This window comes from Calidris pugnax, unplaced genomic scaffold, assembly GCF_001431845.1.
Source record: "Calidris pugnax isolate Ruff unplaced genomic scaffold, ASM143184v1 scaffold24, whole genome shotgun sequence".
In the NCBI taxonomy this organism is placed as follows: domain Eukaryota; kingdom Metazoa; phylum Chordata; class Aves; order Charadriiformes; family Scolopacidae; genus Calidris; species Calidris pugnax.
In genome coordinates, this window is record NW_015090922.1 from 32,778,080 (window position 1) to 32,799,421 (window position 21,342).

Sequence of the window (21,342 nt, forward strand, 5' to 3'; positions counted from 1 at the left end):
GTTCAGAGTCTCATTTCATTCACTCCATCTTAAATAACACTGGCTCCAAATTATCTTCTCTGTACATGTGAAACCTCTGCCATAAAAACATTCTGTTTGAAGAAGTATCATGATATCTTAGTAATCAATCAACAGAAACAAACTCATGCATGATTGCTTTTTAACTGTCCTTCAAGGTCACAATAAGGTTATCAATTCCACTTTTGGAAGAAATTGCCAGTTTATAAAGTCAAAGGCCACATTAGATTTTCTGAGCTTCTTTCCTCCTTAGAAGATTCCCTCTAAATACTGAAGGGATCTCTAGCAAGACAGTACCACTGAAATATACCAGTATTACTTTTCAAAATACCAGGTGTTTTAGAAACTGTGTCAAAGCAAATAAATAAAGCTGAGGGGCTACTTCCTAAAGCTACAGTATTCATGTATTTCAAATACAAGCCTAACTGTCTTTTAGACAGACAAGCCTTTCCCAACAATACATGCATAGGACCAAAACACAACTTACTTGAGAGCTCCTGACAAAAATACATGTGAAAAAAGACTAAACTATACAGTTTCTGTATTACGCAAGATGAATGTGGTTGGCATTTCATAACACATCTTGAAATTAATAAAAATCAGAGGTGCTGACACTCACAATTCTGCTATTTTGTGGCAACTGGGCTTTCACTTCTCTGTAGTACTGTACCAAGATCAGAGAAATAAATTCTCAGAGTTTTATTTCCATAGGAAAACAGGGAAGGCAGAGCACATAAAAAAGCCAGTTTTAGTCTACCCTTTTTTACATAGTAAAAACAAAAGAAAGGTGCTTTAAAGCCTGTTTCACATTGGCACAGTTTGAAGAAATGCCTTTAAACAACTGTGATGTTGTATTCATACCCATAAATAAACTGTGGATGCTAAGCAAGCCCCAGAAGCTTATCTTGAGAAATTTATTATGACAACTATAAATTGTAACTGCAGACAAGCTGCTGTCAAATTTCCCAAGAGACAAATGGAGATAGCCTCCCAAGGCAGTACCAGCAACTTGATAGCAATCTGAAAACACTAATGCCAATGGTCACAAGCGTACTCTATTCAGAATCTTACAAACTGAAGAGATATCAACATCCTCAGTTATATACAACAGCAACTGTTTCAGAACTGCATCTGTATTCAGACATAACTGTATAAAAAATATCCCTGATAACATGTACTGATAGCTTCACATGTATTTAGAAATAAACAACAAGCAGAGTAACTTATTCCATACCAAGAAGTCATCTTCCGGGAGAGCTGAAATAAATGCCGGCTCAATGGCTTGAAGAAAATCAAAACCTTGAGTTGCCCATCTATCTCAAGAAAAAGACAAGACAGAAAATGAATTGCTCTTCAGGTGAAGTCATCATAAGAATTTCAACAACATCCAAGAACAGTAAATTAGTTACTTATTTTACCTCTGGAAAATATGACAAAATCTTTGTAAGAAAATTGATTAATACATAAGAGGTAATATATTTAGCTTGTATTAATATTTCCCCAGTTATATTTGGATAAAGTCTGATTTTAGCAAGGACACTGCAAAATAAAGTTAGCAGGCCATGCTGTACATCTCAACTCAAGAACAGCATCATCAATTCACTCATAATATGCTGGCAACAAACCAAACTACTATGTCCCCTGCCTAAATACTTCTTTCAGAAACAAGATGAAGAGTACTAATGATTTCATGACTATCTGATCAGCAGCAACGGGGCATCGCTGGTTTCAGGGCCTAGATTGGTAAAGTAGAGAGAGTTCTCTTCAGCCACCTGCTCTGCCCCCACTGCCTTCTTTTAGACCTACTAGAATTAGGAGCTGCAACCTACAAAATGCAAGCACAATCATAGCATATCCTGAGTTGGAAGGGACCCGTGAGGATCATCGGAGTCCAACTCCTGACTCTATACAGGGCAATCTGAAAGTTAACTCACATAGAGCTTAGCATCAACCAGACCCCTGAGAGTCCTTTCTGCAGGGCTGTTCTCCAATCTCTTGGGCCCCGATCTATATGTATATCCAGGATTACACAACCTCAGGTGCAAAATCTGGCATTTGTCCTTGTTAAATTTCATAAGGTCAGTGATTGCCCAGCACTTATAATCAAGATATCCCTGAAACCTCTCTACCCTTGAGGAAATCAGTGGCTCCTCCTATTTAATATTGTTGGCAAACTCACTTAGTAGGTACGTAATTCCTGTGTCCAGAAACACTGAAGAGGACTGGCCTTAACAACTGAGCCCTGAGGAACACCCTAATGACTGGCTGCCACCCAGATATTACCCCATTTACTCCAACTCTTTAAGCCCAACTCTTCAGCCAATTTTTCAGTTATCATATTGTGCCAGTCTAGCTGTATGCTGAACAATTTGTCCAGGAGGATATGCTGAGAGATAGTATCTAAAGCTTTGCTAAAATAGTAATTAAAAAAAAAACAACAAAAACCAACCACATCCACTGCCTTCTGTTTGTCCACTAGGTGGGTAACCTTGTCTAAAAGGATATTCAGTTAGTAAGGCACAGCTTGCCCTCCATGAACCCATGTTGACTTTGACTGATGACTACATCGTCTCTGAAGTGTTTTTCAATAACTCCCAGAATAATCTTCTCCATAATTTTTCCAGGAACTGAAGTGAGACTGAGAGGCCTATAATTACCAGGGTCTTCTTTCTTGCCCTTCTTGAAAACTGGAATAACATTTGCCAGCTTCCAGTCAAGAGGAACCTCTACAGATTCCCAAGACTGTTGATAAATAACTGAGAGGCCTCGCAGTAACTTCTTCAGTACCTTGGAATGAATTCCATCAGCCCCAAAGACTTGTGTGCATTTCATTGCAGCAACAAATCTTGTACAAGTTGAAAGTCAACCAGGAGCTTATCACTCCCACAGTTGTGGTCCTCCAACCCAGGGCTCTAGGGGTCCCAAGCCCCATCATTTGTGTTAAAGACAGAGGCAAAGGCAGCGTTAAATGTCTCTGCTTTATTTTCATCCCTATTTGTGAGGTGACCAATGTCGTCTAAAGTCCTCCTTTAGCTGCTAACCTACTTTAAAAAGCCTTTTAATTTCTTTTGGGTTTTGTTTTTCTTTTGTTTCCAGCTTTTTTGTTTCCTGTTTTTTTTAAGACCAGCACACCAAGCTAACCAGCCTATCCACACATGGTTCAGCCTACCCACTCCTTCCTCCTCTTCTTCCAGCAAGCAGAACAAACCACCCCCAGGACAGACTGATCAGCCCTATACTTTAAGGAAACAGAACTGTCACAGATGTGTAATCTGCTAGTGCAGACCAATATTAGGCACCTATTGTAATGCAAAAGAATTCTATATAATTTCTAATATACCAACTGCAAAATGCTGCAAAACCACCTAAATAAATCAAGTAATGGTATTGTTCTGCTTGGGCCAGTTTCCCAGTTTCTCTGCTTCCATCCTCAAAGTGATGTAACTTGTTAGCTTTTTGCAATAGTGCTCAGCAGTAACGTTTCATAGCACCGACTGTACGTAGAATTTGAGAAATCACTGGGCACAACACTTCTGTCAACAGACAGAAAGTACTTCAGACTACAGCAAAAAACATCCACAAATACATCCATTACAGCGATCGTAAAACTGAAGGATTTTCACCAGAGTGGAAACAGTTCTTTCTTACCTGTGGCCATACTTTAGATGCCTTCAGAAAGGACTAATCAAAGGACTTTTACAGGAGGCTAAAGCTTCAATACATACATCGTTTCTGCAACTAGCACAAAAGAATACTGCTTTCTCTGTAGAATACCCAGAGAAAAAGCGTTGCACATTCTGCAATCTTTATTGACTCCTGATGACACAGCACTTTTGTTCCAACCTAATGACCCTTATCTAAAGTCTTTCAATTGTCTGGGTCCAACAATCTCCACTTTTTCTTCCCATTTTTTTCTGTCAGCTAACAAGAGGCAAAATGTTCCACAAAATCTTCTAAGCAGTTGGAGTGTTATTTGGCTTTATGCCTTTACTATTCAAAATACTTTTAAAATTTAAGAGTCAGAAACATCAATAGCTCAGAAGAACTACTTCTAAACAATAAGGCTTTGTTCACAGTGTGAAAAGTCCTGCATGGTATTTAAACACAAACTACTATGGCAGTAACAAGTTGGCTTTTACCTGGGTCGAGTGCCTCGGCCGCTCTCACATTTTGTTAGCACATAATTCATCCATTTTCTGGCAAAGCTGATATACTTGTCTCCAATTTTCTGCCTGAATTCTCCAGACATCAGACGAACAACTTCTTTATGGTACTGTAAGAAACTAAAGATTACTTTTCACGTATTAGGAAGAAGAACAAAAATACCATTTGCAATATCCCCTGGAGTATCGGCAGGCTAAAGTATGGTAACCATCACATCCTATTCTTAGACAAAATTATTTTATGCGAGTTTTATATTTATAGGGAAAAAAATTTATAATTATAGAAAAAAATATCATGAAAAAGCATATGATCCAAAATACGTTTTAGCAAGAGGCAGCACTTGAGACACATTGCATTCTTGCACGTATAGGGCATGTGCTGGTGTTTAACAATGCAACATTTAAGACTGTGTAACACTGTGACATTTAAGAACCATGCTACATAAATAAATGCTCAGTTCTGTAATCAGAGATTATATTGCGAAGCATTGTTTACTTTTAGTTATATTGCAGATAATACTAGGGGATAAAGGAGTATGTACGCACATTTAAAAAATTAAACAGAAAACACTAGCTGATTTTTAGAAGACTATCCTTAGAAGTAAGGTAGGATATGATACAATCTTAAAAAAAATTCACAGGGCTCACAAAAATCCAGTAGTGAAACAGTATACTAAAAGCATCCAAACACAACATTTCTTCATCAGTACTCCAAGGAAGGCACTCAAAGGCTACATTCACTGCATCAAAGAACCACCACAAACTCTGAAGGAATGGCTCATATTACAGTATTACACTATTCTAGGCTGAAAAACTGTGAGAAGCCAAGTTACACAATGACATTCAGTACCAAAGGATATTTCAGATCTCATCTAAAATGCTGCCAAGTAGCAGAGCCTATGAGACTACACCTGAATTCATCAAGGTCTGAAATCTTTTTAGAGTTCCAGGCATTGCTAATTGGAGTCTGAATTTAATAGATCTATCTGTTATTTTTCAATCATTTTCACGTAAGATTTCTGTGGCATTTCTGGAGTTACGGTTACCTTACTTGCATTAACGCAAACCCAGACATTTCAATTGGTTCTTACCAAAATTACAAAACAAATGTGTCATGATGTTTTTGTTTCCTTACCTCAAAACCAAAATTATAACCCTGAATCATGGCTTCCCGGTAGTATTGCTGCAAAGTGGCAGATTCAGATTCATCCACTTCAGCATCAAACTCAGCCGTGAACATGTGATCAACTCTGTCAATGGCACTGCTTATCTTATTGCATAGCTGTAATGCATCACTCTGAGCAACAACAACAAAAAGGGATGGGGGGCACCAAGTTATTATTTATATTCTAAAGCTGACAAGTCTGAGGCAAAAGTGAATCTAAAAATTACATTATTTTAAATGGAAATGTATTTTAATGCCATTACAATTCATTCAGTCTTGGAAAAACAAACACTCTGCAGTAGTTGTGCTAAGCAAGACTTATAATTAACTGAAATATTAGAATTAAGTTTGTTTGCTTGAGTGAGATTAACTTTAATAACAAAGACAGCAAAGGGAAACAAAAAACACAAACCAAAAAACTACCCGAACAAAAACACCCAACCAAAATCAGACAGACAAGAAAAGAGAAAATGAGTTTTACTATCTGTAATGTGACCAAGCATTTAGCTGTACTTTCACCCTGGTACATAAGCACAGCTTCTATTCAACTCAGGTGGAAAATGTAGGGACCTGATATTGCTACTTCAACCTATCAAATCTTTGCTTTTTTGGGTCCTCCAAAACAAACAAACTAAAAACCCACCGAAGAAAACCTTCATCCAACAAAAGAACACCAAAACAAAAAACCACACCAAACAACACACTAAACACACAAAAAAGAGAGACCTTTTTATATCACAAAGTACCCATCTCCTCCAAACATGGGAAAAAAACAGCTGTTTCTTGCAGATCATGGATTTTGATAGAATTTATTTTTATGAAATCAAACAATTTCTTTCAATTCAATCATGCTCTCATACAAAGATGTATTTATTCTGTTCCTATTAATATTTCTATTGCATTATGGACTTCTTTCCCACTTAGCCAGTGTAAAAATGATTACACCAATATTACTCAAAAATACACTCTCAAATCCTTTGCAAAAACAAAACGAAAACTGTACTGAAAATAAGGTCCATAGAGGTTCCATAAACCACAGTTGCATAATATGTTGTTTTCATTGCAATCAAGTCTCCTTCCACAGTTTTACTTATCAGCAAGCAAAGCATAATCAATTTTGACCAAGATCATCTTGAGAACTGCTTACCTTTAGCTGTTGTAGAGCTTTGGCGATGATCGGTTGGCTGGATGTCTGTTCCTGGTGCAGAGAAATTAGCCCTTCGATAGACTGCTGGAAAGCTTTCCTCTGACTCACAAGGTGGGCAGATTGAATGACTACAAGGAGAAGGTTATCAACCTAAGAATACAAAATACCAATAGTTCTTATTAACAATACCCTCTCTATTAAAACATGTCCCATAACAGAAAATTCCAACTGTTTTTCTTTTTTAAATTCTAAAATATTAAAGACCTCTGTTGTCGTTATTCATTAAAATCTTTAATTCCCACTGAAAATCTTCATGCTGGTAACTGAACTTGATAAACCCTCATGTTATGAGCAGAGCTCCGTTGGGCAAATGCCACAGCAAGTTTTCAACAAATATACTCCAATTCATTTATGAAAAGGCTTGGGAAACACTGCATTAAAATTATCTCCAGAATAGAGATCTCTGTATATCTCTATATTTTATCTCTGTATAAACACAGAAAGGCAGAACCTAAGCAAAACAATTGTATTTTTTCAAAGCAGATGGAGGTAACAACTATCACATAAATAAGCAGATTTTATCCAAGTAATGTAATTGACCTCAGGACAAAACCTACTATTGAACAGGGAAAACCACAGATTTACCACGCAGTATTTGCTCAAATTTTGAAAATTATTAAAATGTAAGAATATGTTTTGGAAACCAGAGCTCTGATATTGCAGAAGTCTATAAAAGTACCGAGTGACAGATGGTGTTGCCTTTGCTGTGGCACTATGAGTCACATACTTAAGCTCTGTTGATTTCAAACTACAGACAACGAATCTCCAACAAGTTACTCATCTAGATTTTCAATACCTCATCCCCAAAGATTATTCTCATGCTCAAAATTCTTTAAATGTTGATGGGATTCTTCTCTTTTATTATTGTTTTTTAAATAACACCTTACATTTTCTATAGTTTGCAATAAAAATACCTTTTTAAAAAACACAGGACACAATCTTTCTGCTGGACTTTTTACTTCCTAATCTTTCAATATTGGATTTTACAAAATTAATAAATGGTGTTATACAAACACACATAAAAACACATACTCAAACACACAGTGTTTTATGTGTACTTATATATGTCAGATAGAACACCATTTGCAAACCAAATTCCATCTTTTACTGTTCTCATTTTCTGAATGAAATGCTAACTTCAATAGAAGTCCAATGAAATTCTAGGCACTTAATCAAAGGCTATTTTTTTATTGTTCAGTCTGGGCAACAGACAAACAAGAAGTAACATGCTTGCATGTTAAAAATAGCAATATGTACAGGAGTGACTTTTTCAACTGCCTGTAATTGCTACAGCCCTCTGAACGCTAGAGGCCAGGCACAGTGACATGGAAAGTCACTCTGTGGACAGTAGAGCCCATTTATGGTTGGGATCCAAGGAACTGCATGACATACCAAAAGGAAAATTCACTTAGCTTAACATAAAGATATGAGAAGAGGAGGAGCTGCAGCTGGCTCAGCTGCCAGAGCGTAGCAGAACTGCTGGCAGGGAACCCCTGTTGGCCTGGGATGAAGGAAAGTATGACTGGAAAGATTTCTCCCTGCAGAACTGCTGAACTTCCAGTAGCTTCCACAGAAATTCAATTTTAAAATGTCACGATTCGTCCAAGATTGAAAGTAACTGGTTTCATGTCTCAGTGTGTGGAAAGCACACAACTGCCACACATTCTTGGAGACTGGTGACTCCTCAATAAAATGCACAGTTTTCAAGTCCTAGCCACATTTCTGATACTGAACACCCCCTAGATATTGAAAGTATCTCTTTATTATAAAAATCCAACCCTGAAAAATGCACATTGTAGAGATTAATCCTTCTAACAAATCCATATAATTTAATATTTGCATGAACGTAAGTAAGAATCAATCCTATCCTTGAATTTAACTTTTTATTACCTACAAAAGGACACATGCCTGACTGAAATTACTGTGGGTAATCTGAAAGGGTAAGAATTCATAGAAGTGTGGAGAACACATTAACGGGAAAAAAACAAACCTGCATGGTTCTCAGTGTATCAACAGTTTCTACTTGTGGCACTACTTTGACTGGCTGGCCCTCCCACGAACTCCAGCTGTCATCCAGTTCATGGGTTTTATCGCTGTGTTTGGTCATCAGTAAGTAGGCTTCATACGCAACTTCATCCGAATCCTTTGAGCAATCCTTTCCAGCAGCTGCGTTGAGGAGCTGCAAAATCACAGATTTCTCACCTGCAATACTATTTGGTACAAATACTTGTAAATTCTCGAGTCCAGGGATTTGTACCTGCAGAAAAAAATTACAGATATACCGAATGAGTGAATCTCATGGTTTTCCATGATACATAACAAAGATAAAATAGATACATCTCATCTCATTTAAGCAACAGGAAGAGTTTCCATCTTAAACATCTGTACAATATACATATTAAAACAATACATTCAGCCATCTTGTACTAAAAGTCAAAAGGCATTATAATAAGCTATTTGTCTTGAAATCCATTAGATCATTAATTTTCAGTGACGTCTTTCCTTGCACCTTCAAGTGATTCTTCAACATGTTCTTTTAAAGGAATCCTCTTACAAACGGTCCGATTTCACATATATACTATACATGTCTGTGTATGTATGTATAAAATATATATACACATGTATTTTAAAAAGTAAAGTGGTCAAGACTTATGAAGCACACAGACTAGAATAGCAAAAGAAGAAAGATTCCATCAGTGTCTCTAAGAATCCATGTAACATTTCTCAGTGGCTACAAAAGATAAGACTAAGGAAAAATATGGCTAAAAAAAAAAAAAAATCAGTTTTTTTTTTACTATTCATGAAAGAGAGATTAAGTCCAATAAGAGTGTTCTTTTTAGTAAAATACAACTTATACTACTTAAAACTACTTCTCCATTATATCTGTCACATTGGTAACAGTACTTTAACAAAATCAGGCATCAGAATCAGACTGTGAAAACAGTAAAATAGTTGATAGCTGTGATTTGACACAAGGTAACTGACTTACAGTGAAATTTAATTCTCTTTTTTCAGAGTTTGATGTCATTAAGCGAAGACAAAACACTGCACTCAACATTTTCACTATCAGGCAGACATATTTTATAGTTAAAACTATTATAATCTACAGGCAATTGAAAAACTAGATGGTTGTTACTGAAAGCTAAAATAGTTTCCCCAAACCAATGAGCATCCAATTGAAAAGGCTGTTACAAATTTAAACTCCCTACATGATGGCAGAGGGCCAACATATGAAGCATTAGTCACAAACATGTCATTTTGAGTGGTGAAAAAAGGGGAATGGTAATACATAAAGAAGGATAAATCTTGAGATCAAAATAATCTATGTGTTTACACAAATTTTTTCAAACTCAAGATTCAGTTTTTTCTTCAAAACATGTGCATAAGAACAATGATACTATCTTTAACTAAAAGGTCTACCAAATTTAATATTGTGTCTTAAAGCAGCCTAGAGTGGATACCCGGGGAATAATATTTTTTAAAAGTAAACATATACTGATTTCCCTGACTATTTTCCCACTCTTAAACAATTCACAGACCAGGGTTCCTGCTGAGCCAGATGTTTCATCCATGTATTTAACAATCCTTTGTGATCTTTTCTCCTAATAATTTGTTCATCTCCCCTTGAACCAATTTTTACTTTTAGAAATCATTTATATAAATCTAACAAGAATTTTGTCATGCAAAAATTATAGATTATTTCCCAAATGGGAATCATATATATTAAATATATGGAAGTTCAGAAAAAATCAGCAGATCCAAATAAATTTAATCTGTTGAAACAATTTCTCAACTTAAATTCAAACTACAATAAAGACTTGTTGACCTAGGAATTTTTAAGGAATAAATAGCAAAACCACAAATGCAGGAATTTATAACGCAGTAAATATTGGTCACCAAGAGTTTACCCTACTTTTGCTGTACAACAGTTTCCCAGCAACAGTTACTCTGGAACCGAACACAGTTCCTACATTTCTCACATCCTCAGTACTCTTAAAGAAGCTTGCTAGAGCAGACCACTATAATATTTTTGCTTTATAAAAGCACACAAATCACAGGTCCATAGTCTGACATTAGCTGCTTAAACATGTCCATTTACTGATGTATATGTTTACCTCATAAACTTTAAAACATTTATTTTTCATAACACTCCCTACTAAGTGTTATTACTCCCCTCTCAGAAATGAGTAAGTATTATTGAAGCAAAATGGCTTTTCCCAAGTCACCAAGAGAATCTTTGGGAAGACAAGGAATTGTCACTGATTGACACTGATTTCCCAAAACACAGACTAGCATTCTCACTCACGCAAACACAGGTACAGGAGATAATCTGACTCCCACAATGCAATATTAAACGCATGACATTTTAAATCATAGAATCATATAATGGCTTGGGATGGAAGGGACCTTTGAAGGTCATCTAGTCCAACTCCCAAATGCTGAGATATAGATGCCACATTAAAAAATTGAAAGTACGTCAATAAATATCCTTTGACATTTTGCTTAGCATCCCCAATCTACTTCCATGCTTCTAAACTGAATTTACCTTCACATACTCTTTTGTTTTCAGAGCATTCAGAAGATCTCGCACAGGGGCTGACAATGCAAACTCTGCTGCTATTTCAAGATCCTACAAGCAGTGACAAAACAAAAGAATATGCTTTCAGACTAAGTTTCTTTAAAACATATAAATAAGATGAAATTCTACTATTAACGTACCTTCCTCAGCATTTTAGCAAAACCAAGAGCTTTGGAGGCCCTTTCTCTAGCTTCATGAAACAGTTCTTTGAGTGCTCGGCTCGTCTCTATAACAGACCTCCTGAAACATTGGTAAGAATGAAGTGACAATGTTTTAATAAATCATATTGCACTTTTATAGCTATCAGAAAATAAGAATTATTTACATGTATGTCAACAGAAAGATCATAGAAAATATAAATATTTACAAGCAGTTGAGTGAAGTAATTTGAACTTACACAGACACCGTTTTGATAAGGATATAAAAATTTAATTTAAAGAATGTTACATAAACAATCTCTCATACCCTGAATTAAAAAGAAGGTTACTAGTCTTCAAACAAACAAAATGATGTTTCATTACTACTGCATACAGAAATATCACAATAAAGCCTATGGAGTCTTGCATTTACGAAGTTTTCATTCTAAGACATAGGAAGCGGTATGCACCTGCCAGCCTGTCAGGGGTACAGAAAGATGAGTGTGTTAATTATTAAGCTGAAGAGCTTAATACCTGATTTCATCTGATGCAGTACTGTCATCGGCACTGGCCCAAAATTCATCACAACTGTCTTGTAGTCCAGAATCTAAAAATATTCCTGTAGATTTCAGCAGCATTCCTGCAATATCACTGTAGCAACAGAAATGGTGGAACTTCAGAGTCTTATTCGGGTAGCACGGCACCTTAAACTTCTTCCTACTCTGTCCAACGCAAGAGAGCCGTGTTGCCAAGTCCGCCTGCAGAAACAAGCAGCATCTTGGGGGCCCTCAGTTACTCTACACGCACCGGGCTCGCAGGAACGGGGACTTTCCATGGAAGCAGTCATTCCTGTTACAGCTAGAGTGAGAGCAACCTGCACGTACTGCATCCTATAGCAACAGTCACTGTAATAACCGAAAACTCACAAAGCCTATCAGCTGCTTACTGAGGCCTCAAGAAGCACAATCTGGGAACCCTGAACAAGTGCTGACTTGAGTACTGTCGTGGTTCGGACCAGACTGGCCACTGAGACGAATGACAGATCTGGTACAAGTCAACACCATAAGCAGAGTAATTAAAAAAAAAACCTACCAGAATAGTTTTCCAGCTTGAGCTTCACCTCCTCTTATGTAAGGAGTTATTTCTTTGGTGAAATTCCATTCTTCCTCCAACAGATTTTTTAAACTATGAGACGCTTGAGGTAACTGCTGTAGCATTTGGATCCAGCTTCGCATATAATCAAAGTAAACCTGTACATGGAAAAAGATTAATTAAATACAAATTTTTATACAACACATAACTATAACTTCTCAAATCAACAAACAATCTCAATATTATACAATTAGTAGAAAATATTTCTACAATATTTTTTGTTTGCTATGATTGAAAATAAGCTACACATTTCCACCCAAAAGGTGCACTGGTAAGTAGAAAGGTGGCTTTGGAAGTAGAAAGTGCTACTCAAGTGTCAAATACTATGTCCTCATGATCCTTCTCTGAAAATATTGACAGTATCACCACCTTGCTTGCTGTGCTGCCATTCACCATTGCATCAGTGAATACCCGCAGTGGCCAGAGTTTTTAAAGCTGAACTATTGAATGGTTTCTAAATCTTTTATTAGGTGAATTACTCCAAAAGGTTTTATCTGAACATACCCTCCTGGCTATGGATAAATGCAGTGAACAGCCTCATCAGATTCTACCTTTGTTTTCCTTTATATCATCTTATATCTCACCTTTATTTAATTATTATTGTTTTAAAACAGCATAAAAATCCAGGTAAGTACAATTCTTCTTCAAGGATCTGCCCTTCAGGATCATACTGAGTGCAAAAAATTAGCTGCAATTTTACAATGTTTTAGTTCAGTAATCCAAAACATCAACTAATGTCCCTCCTTAGAAATGTTAAGACACTTCCTCTTGTTTTCAGGCATAAGAAACTTAAGATAAAACATTGTATTTTCACCACTATAGGCAATGAAAAGCATGTAATAGGAAAATCCATGCATACTCAACAAGAGATGGCACCAACAGCTCTGCTGACAAAACACTAATAATAAGCTATTGAGGTGTATCTTGGGTTTTTTTTTTCCCCCAGAATAGTGAAGACAAAACTCAAACAACTCAAAGAATAAAAACCATTCACATCCAAGGGAACAGTAATTTAAACTAAATTTACTGAAGAATACTTCATTTAATATCTTTCAGAGGTCAAGTGTGTGTCTTGAAAATACTTCTTTGGGTTTAACTTTTTGCAATAGTGAATACACATTAAAAATAAGGTACCATTAATGGATGCATGCAATATCAAAAGATTAAGACATGAAAAGGTTATTCAATGTTTATTTTAAATGTCTGGAATTTACAGTTCTATTTACGAACCATTTAATTGTAAATACAGGCAATTTACCAGTATACTGTACCACAGTCCAGTAAACAAAAATCAGTCTTGCTAAAATCACTGCTAAAATGGCAATGGCTACCGTGTTACCTTTACAAGTCCATTAAAACAATAAAATTACTTAAAGTAGCAAAACAACAAAAAAATTAGCAAGACCTATACCCAACAGGAACAACAGATTTCTATTAGCAGTATTCAGATTAATACACTTACTAGAACTCCAAATAGTTTCTCCTTTGGAGGCTTACCATTAACATTTTATGCAGGTCCTCTTCAAAAGAATCGATGTTGCAATCAATCTTTTGTAAGTCATCTAACACCTCCCGCAACATAAACTGGTAATATTGCTTCATTAACAGGCCACCCTTCAGAACCTCTTTACACTCTCTCACTAGCTGCAAGAGAAAAAACCCAAAACTGCCATCAGTCAAAGCATTCCTCCTAAATTCCCCAACTCAATTTGTCAGTTGTTTGTATAAATAACTCAGTTTATCATTACATTCAACAGTTTTTAGAAATAAATACAGTCGCTCTACATGTCTGCAGGAAAGATGTGACCAGTTTTCCAGGATTATTTAATTGCCCCCATTTGCCACATAACTGCAAATAAAGATGTTTCAGACTTCAGTCCCTGCTCAGGGCCACAGCTAGGAACTTACAGGAGAGTTAAAAAGTTTAAAAGCGGGCAAGAAGGCTCACAATTATCAACTCACCACTTTAAATGGAATCAAGTCAGGAATAATATGCAATGTGTTAGACAGATGCTTAGAGACCTATGAGAAATGTTTTACTGCAGGGAATTCACTGTCAATCTATGGGGCAGGTGTCCACAACTCTAAAACCAGTATCAGACCGGAAAATAGTTAGTGTTTCTTTTGTTGCTCCCCTGGACAAGGCAAACATGAGAAAAGGTATGTTTTCAACTGCAGAAGTGGTCACTTTTGGCCAAACAGCTGTCACCCCGCCCCGAAAGCTTCCAGCTTTTATTCATTTGGAGAAACGTGCACAACCACAGACATAGGAGTACACAAGCAGCAAGACCAACACTAACAAATCTCTTTCTTTCAGAAGTCTTTCCAGTGCTAAGTGCATATTCTTCTGGTATTTTCAGTCTCCAACCTGAAAAGTCTGACAACCTCTGACCTTTTCTGAGCAACAACTTCACTACATCAAGAGTCTGAGAGGAAGAGAGGGGTTCATTTGGAGGGCCAGGGAATGGAACTGTTGGTTAATCTGCTTTTAAAAATCTTCTATAATGGCTATCCTGGCAAAATAATATATCAATATAGTGGACTTAAAGTATGAGAAATTATAATGGCACAAAAGTAAAAAATAGACAACGTTATTAATATGACAACAGTCTTTAGAATCTTTTACAGGCCAGAACATGTTATGCTGTGTTCCCCCACAGGAAGGAGAACAAGGATAATATTCTGAAAAAAGGAAAAAAAATATTTTTTTTATAATGTGGAAATCCAATAGTTACACATTTATATTCCTAACATGTCATATATTTAAAAACGAATGTGCATTCTTCACTCTCCTCTCAATCACATCTAGTGTACTCTTTTGTTAACCTATCAGGGTTTTTTGCCCTTGGATCCACAAAGAGAAAATTAATTTAAAATTAGTATTTATCCATCAGAGAGACAGATGGGGCTTGGTGATATCACTTATCCATAATACTTTTACTATATAGTATGGCATATGTTACAGATACAAGCAAAGTTCACTTCTAAAACTTGCAGAGACTAATTTGTCTATTCCAAAATAAAATACTCTAAAAACTTCATTAAAAATACAGATATTTTGTTTAAATAATACCGCTATACAGTGACTTGTAGTGAATAACATAATAGAGGATTTACCAAATAAACTGTAGTGCTTATTTTAAGAGTCAGCTTTTGGAACTGAAACTCACAAGGCAGTAAGGCAAACAAAAAATATTGTCTATAATGAGCACTCTAAAGAAAGTGCAGCTTAAACTGATAATGTTATCACTATTCCTGTTTTGTTTGATGGGTTGCTTTTTGTTTAGGTAGTTTTATAATAAATTCGTTTCTGCAAAGCAGGTGGGGCAGGTCACAGCCTCCAGGGTACTGTAGTTTAGAGCAAGAAAGTTTATATTAAGTTTTCTGGGTTTTGGTGGTCTGCTTTTTTTGTTTCCCCTTGCACCCTCCCACATTTACTTGACCTATAAAATAAGAATGTGCCATCAAACAGTCAAATTTTTCTGTTCCAGTAATTTCCAAAATTTACATCACACCTACTCTAAGTGGCCTATATACCCAATGCACAAAACCTGATTAAGCAGAACACAGTAACTGGTCAGTCCATTGCGGTCCCGCTCCCAGTGGTCTCAGTCACTTATCAGAAACCAAGGAGGTGTGACTTTTCACTTTTCCACTAGGTCAGACTACCTTCCAGTTAATGCACGTGCCACACGGCAGTAACAGACCAGAAGCATTCTGCACAAAATCTTGAGGACTGTTGACCCAAAAATTCCAGGAGGTAGGACATGCTGTTAAGATCATCTAGACAGAGTGCTGATCATCAGATATGCTTTTCCCTTATCCAAACACCCAGCCTTTAGCTGGCTGCTTCTTTAACCATTAAAACATGTGTTCAAATACTACCTGGTTAACAGGTGTGTGGATAACAGAATTGGTAATTAAGAAATCAGCACCTGCATTAACATACAATACACTATTGTGCTTCTAGCTGTAGATTTAGATGCATGTCAACAAAGAAGAAATTACTTATTCATAAATTGCACCTCTCTATCTAAAATCTCTCTCTAAAAATCTTCTAGAAGTGTTGACCTAAGTCCCTGGATAACCTGACACAGGGCCCAGCTTCCACCACAGAAGGCTTGACCAGAGTATCTTCAACACAGACTTCACTGTAATTCTGTAATATTCTGTGAACTTGCAGAACAAAACAAACCCCTGGAGACTGTTTTGAGCTTGCCCAAGGTTTTAGGAATTATAATTCTTCAGGAAACAAATACATCTGTTTATGAAATACCCTCCACAGCTCCTTTGCCTGCTCAGAAATATTGCGTGGGACAGCAAGAATTTGCTGAGTTGAATTCACTTTTTTCAACGTAATTCGCAAGACAGTATACACCATTAAAACAGTCTGTAACAAACACATTGTTTTCCAGGAAAAAAGTGTCATTTTTACTTGGTTCAAAGTCCACAAGGACAACACAAAATATAACAGCAAAAAAATAGCCTCAATCTCTGGGAAAAATGGATATATTGTGCTTCACAATACAGTATGCTATATTATATATTTTACTATAACTACCACTCTTAAGACTGAAATTGTAGGTACTGTGCTTTTGGATATAAGGGCATCCAAAATCCTAGTGTACCAAAGAAATTAAAAGTGGGGGGAAGTGAGGTGAGGGGAAAAGAGAGGACTGAAATTTATTTGGGACCATAAAGCAACTTAGCAATTTATTTTGGAGCAGCAGATAATTGGAATGTGAAATCATAATCAGACCAAGACCTTATTTAAATGTTTACCCTTACAGATCACCTGATAAAACTCTGACCTGGTAAAGCTTGCCAGGGAGCAGGGAGATGACTTCACATAATTTTGGTGTGCCCTGGACCAGACTTTGAAAAATGGCATTGATGCAAAGAGTCTTCATTGTATCAGATAACCACCAGAAAAGAAATCCTCATACAACATTCTTAACTAGTGACAGGACTGACAATCTTGGATCACTACCCACAGGAAATATCAGATATTTATATAAAAGAATATGCTGGGAAATAAATATTTTTTATTTCATTTTTCTTCTTAATCAACTTTCACTAGGTGTCTACCTATGCTGGCAGAGGTCTTACATTTGCAAAGGATAAAGGATCAAATCAAAGAAAAAAGAAATATGAAGACCCTGAAAACTGGTTATGCTGACTAAGAAACCCAAATGGAGAAAGACTGTGCTGGAGAAGGTTATATAGCTTATAATGCAAATGGAACAAATACTATTTACCTTTGCTGGCTGATAATTCTTTAATCACTAGTTTTGATTCCTGGAAGTCTGAATTAGAGATGTATCTATGACCAATTGTTTACTATGCAAAAACCAGATCTCCATATGAAATACAAGACTATTTATAAAAGTTATTACATAATTATACACTGCCATGTTTAAACTATTCCTCTTTAAATTGACAACTTTATCATAACGAAATTACAAAGTCAAACACCAAATATTAAATAAAAAAAAAAATAGAGTCGAAGCAAACCTGTTTAATACTCAAAAGAGAAGGCTCCCCAGCAGGTCTTTGTTCCAACCTTAGCTTTAGACATTCATGGATAACATTGAGCAGAACTCGGCAGAGGACCAAGAATGCAGGTTCAAAAGATGGTAAATCCATGGATTTCAGCTCCTCCCATGATACAGTGCTGCATTTTTGCTCACAACAAGGTGGGGAATTTAGTAACTGCACATAATCTGAACACAACATCGGATCTGGAAATTCGGAAAACTGTAACAAGAAATAGGTATCATGAAAAAGATCCTTAAAATTCTTTAGGATTTAGCATTTGCTCAAAGTAGCATGCACAAAAATCTGTTTTTAAATTTAAATCCTATTAACTGGCAAATCAACCACAGAAGTTTCAAATTCTTTTTGTTTTTTGTTAAGCTAACTTTTAAATTTTTTTCTTTTAAGGATCAGCAGGCTGAGGAAAACAATTACGGAACCCTTGGAAGTGAACAAAACAATCTCTTACTTAATGTTTCAGTTTTAAAATGAGTAAAGCATCCATAAAGTTGGAGTTCACTACAGAAAGACACTGCTGTTTATGATGAACATACAAGTTAAGCCTAACATAATATATAGGAACATATATTCAGGTCATTGTAAGATACAATACTTGAGAATTTCAACATATATTAGAAAATTAAATAAATAAAAAGGTCTTACACTACTCACTATATCTAGAAAAACAAGTTTACACTTGGCTATGTCAGGTAAGTAACCTCGTTCCTTTTCAAATACACAGAGCATATATTATATAAAACTCTGTACTGTAAAGTAATGCAACATCCAAGAAAGTGCTAAACTGAACAAAACTACTGAAAAAATAATTTATGAATTTTGGTAGATGTTAAGAAATTGAAACTGAAATTAAAAAGGAAGATAAAATATACAGAGATCAAGCTAGTTTTGTCAATTAATAAACATATTTTTCATTTAAATTACATTACATACAAATGAAAATACCTTTCTAATTAGAGAAAATAATTCAAATTATCTGAAATAGACAAAGCTGTACAAGGAGGGACTGAGATGTAATTTAGGAAGAAAATCCAGACTGCAGTAAGTGTGCAGCTCCTAAAGATAAAAACACACTGTACATCGCCTAAGGACAAGATTTGTTTCCAATAAAGTTTGCTTTATTCTAATTCTGATTTCACAGCTGCTATGACACCTGAATATTCTTGATTCATATATTAGACATAACTAGCATTTTTTAGGTTTTTCTTCAATGCCAAATTTAAAAAGCATTCCTTCAAAGGAGCAGAAAACATTACCAGAAACTAGATCAAATGATTAAGTGCTACCCAGAAAGCTAAAAATAAAAAATTAAGCGACTTTTAAGCTTATTATATAGCAGAAAATTAAAAACAATAAAGAAATTGTTTATTCTTTAACACATACATTTCTGACATTTGTGCCTACAGTTTTATACAAGCTCTGCTTTCTCAGAAGAGCCACATAAAATCACAGCTACTGACAAAGTCAGTTTTTTCAGTGTTTTTAATTTTTAATATTGTTATGTTTCTTAGCTGTCATGGGGGACAGGATAGCATATTCAATACTGTCTAACATTGGCACAAAATATATTATGCACTGCATATTCTTAAGTGGTTTATAAAACCACAAGCTTGTTATGCAGAGACAGCAAACATGCATGAGTGGGGATTTCCTTTACACCTAGTTTAGTTGAAGTTAATCACTAGTTGATCTACAGCATAAGAACTTATCTTCTTAGATGATATGTCTTCTTTTTACTAACTCTCTTTTAAAAAAAACGTATAGCACCAGAGCTAAATGCTTTTATACAAGAAGTTTTCATTAGTAACAGATTATGAAAATACTACACTTCTAGAGTACAACAAAATATTTAAGAAATACAATCCTCATTGTGACACAAGCACAGTGTTGGAAAATCTAGTTCTTACAAAAATATTAAAGAACTAGTCGATGAGCAAAAACGACACAATGAAATTGAATAAAGGTGTCATTTCATTTCCTAACATTACGGATAACAGCACATGACATTCGGGCTTAGTATTAGATACCTAAACTTCTATCATTCAGTGTGACTAATCTTAATCTTCAGAGGGCCCAGTCTGAAATAGTTCAAGCGACTACCAAATACTTCTTAAAAAAACCCCAAAAAAACAAAGTCCAAGACATTTATTGAGGTCATACGTAAAATCCATGCTCAGAAGTGCAGCCAGTTGAATAACCAACAAGCAGCTTAAATACTGTTCTACTAAATAATATATCTGATTTTCTAAACTAAAAATGAGAAATATTAGCCATTTTCTTTAACAATCAAATCATACACTTCTATACAAAACAGACTCTATAGTGCCTAGAGCCTTCTATCAGAGCCTATGATAAATGGAACTTGTACTTTAAAAACCATTAAAACCAGCTGTCTGTAAAAACATTTACATATATATTTAAGCTGAAATGAGCATTAAAATGGATACAGTGGAAGAATCCAGAAAGCACTTTTTAGATGAAAGAGTGGTTAAGTAATAATAGAAATTAAATTATGCCCAGAGATTTTAAAATGTATGTACACACATAAACACAGGGTCAAGATACAAAAATAACAGAAGTACCAACATTAACAGAACACTAACAGCTCTGGTTGCCTACAAATATCAAACTGAGCTGCACTAAAAGAACCCAAGACACTACATTCAAAGCACTGTCAGATGCAAAGACCTAACAATTCAAAACCATCTATTTGAGCCTGATGTCATCTTCTGCTGCAGTAGGTACCACACTTCTGACAAACTATTTCCTTTTTTTGACAGCATTCTTTTAATTTTGGGGCAGGAAAGAAGTTTACAGTTTTATTAATATTCACTTTTAGTCATAAAAGTATTTCTTAAGAGACAATATTCCAAAGAAAATGTAAGAACTACTGAAAATGAACATTCAAAGAAGTCGCAACAGTACAGAAGGAGGGAGAAAAGATTAACCTTACATCTTACACAAGTCATCCAATGCTAAATTATTAAAAAGTTTAATTCAGTGAAGCTGCAGCAAAGACTCTAGCTACTAGCGTTTCATTAACTTATTTTAAGAACACTTATGAAGTCAAAACATTTGAGGCATTTAGCAATTTCAAAAATACATTCAAAGTAGTTTTCAATACCCCTAAATTATGTTTTAGTCTTCTTTTTTTTTTTAAGGTATTTCTACCTGCATATTAAACTAAACTTTCTGTCTACATATACGTTTTGGGGGTATTTTTGGTTACTGTAACAGACACCTGCAAGTTTTACTTAGGCATGTGACTCTAGAAATACACAAAAATATTCTTAACTCAAAACTTCCTAGAATACAAGTTGAAACCAATTAGAGAATAAATAAAAATTCAAGTAAAAGCTTCATTTTTT

General features: G+C 35.5%; 1 protein-coding gene across 9 annotated transcripts in view; it reads right to left on the reverse strand.

Moving 5' to 3' along the window:
- Positions 1 to 21,342, reverse strand: part of MAP3K4 (mitogen-activated protein kinase kinase kinase 4) — a 70,368-nt gene that overhangs the window by 25,502 nt on the left and 23,524 nt on the right. For 8 of the 9 annotated variants that reach the window (XR_001413028.1, XR_001413027.1, XM_014951006.1 and 5 more), the window contains exons 4-14: positions 17,936 to 18,178; positions 13,919 to 14,065; positions 12,362 to 12,519; positions 11,804 to 11,920; positions 11,273 to 11,372; positions 11,100 to 11,183; positions 8,544 to 8,810; positions 6,494 to 6,643; positions 5,317 to 5,478; positions 4,158 to 4,291; positions 1,253 to 1,331 (exon numbers count right to left, since the gene is read on the reverse strand). Coding sequence is in view for 7 of the 9 variants with exons in the window: in XM_014951006.1 (XP_014806492.1) it covers positions 1,253 to 1,331; positions 4,158 to 4,291; positions 5,317 to 5,478; positions 6,494 to 6,643; positions 8,544 to 8,810; positions 11,100 to 11,183; positions 11,273 to 11,372; positions 11,804 to 11,920; positions 12,362 to 12,519; positions 13,919 to 14,065; positions 17,936 to 18,178 (1,641 nt within the window). In the remaining 2 variants the exon portion in view is untranslated. The remainder of the gene's footprint in view (positions 1 to 1,252; positions 1,332 to 4,157; positions 4,292 to 5,316; positions 5,479 to 6,493; positions 6,644 to 8,543; positions 8,811 to 11,099; positions 11,184 to 11,272; positions 11,373 to 11,803; positions 11,921 to 12,361; positions 12,520 to 13,918; positions 14,066 to 17,935; positions 18,179 to 21,342) is intronic. The other variant, XM_014951003.1, reaches the window with a different exon arrangement.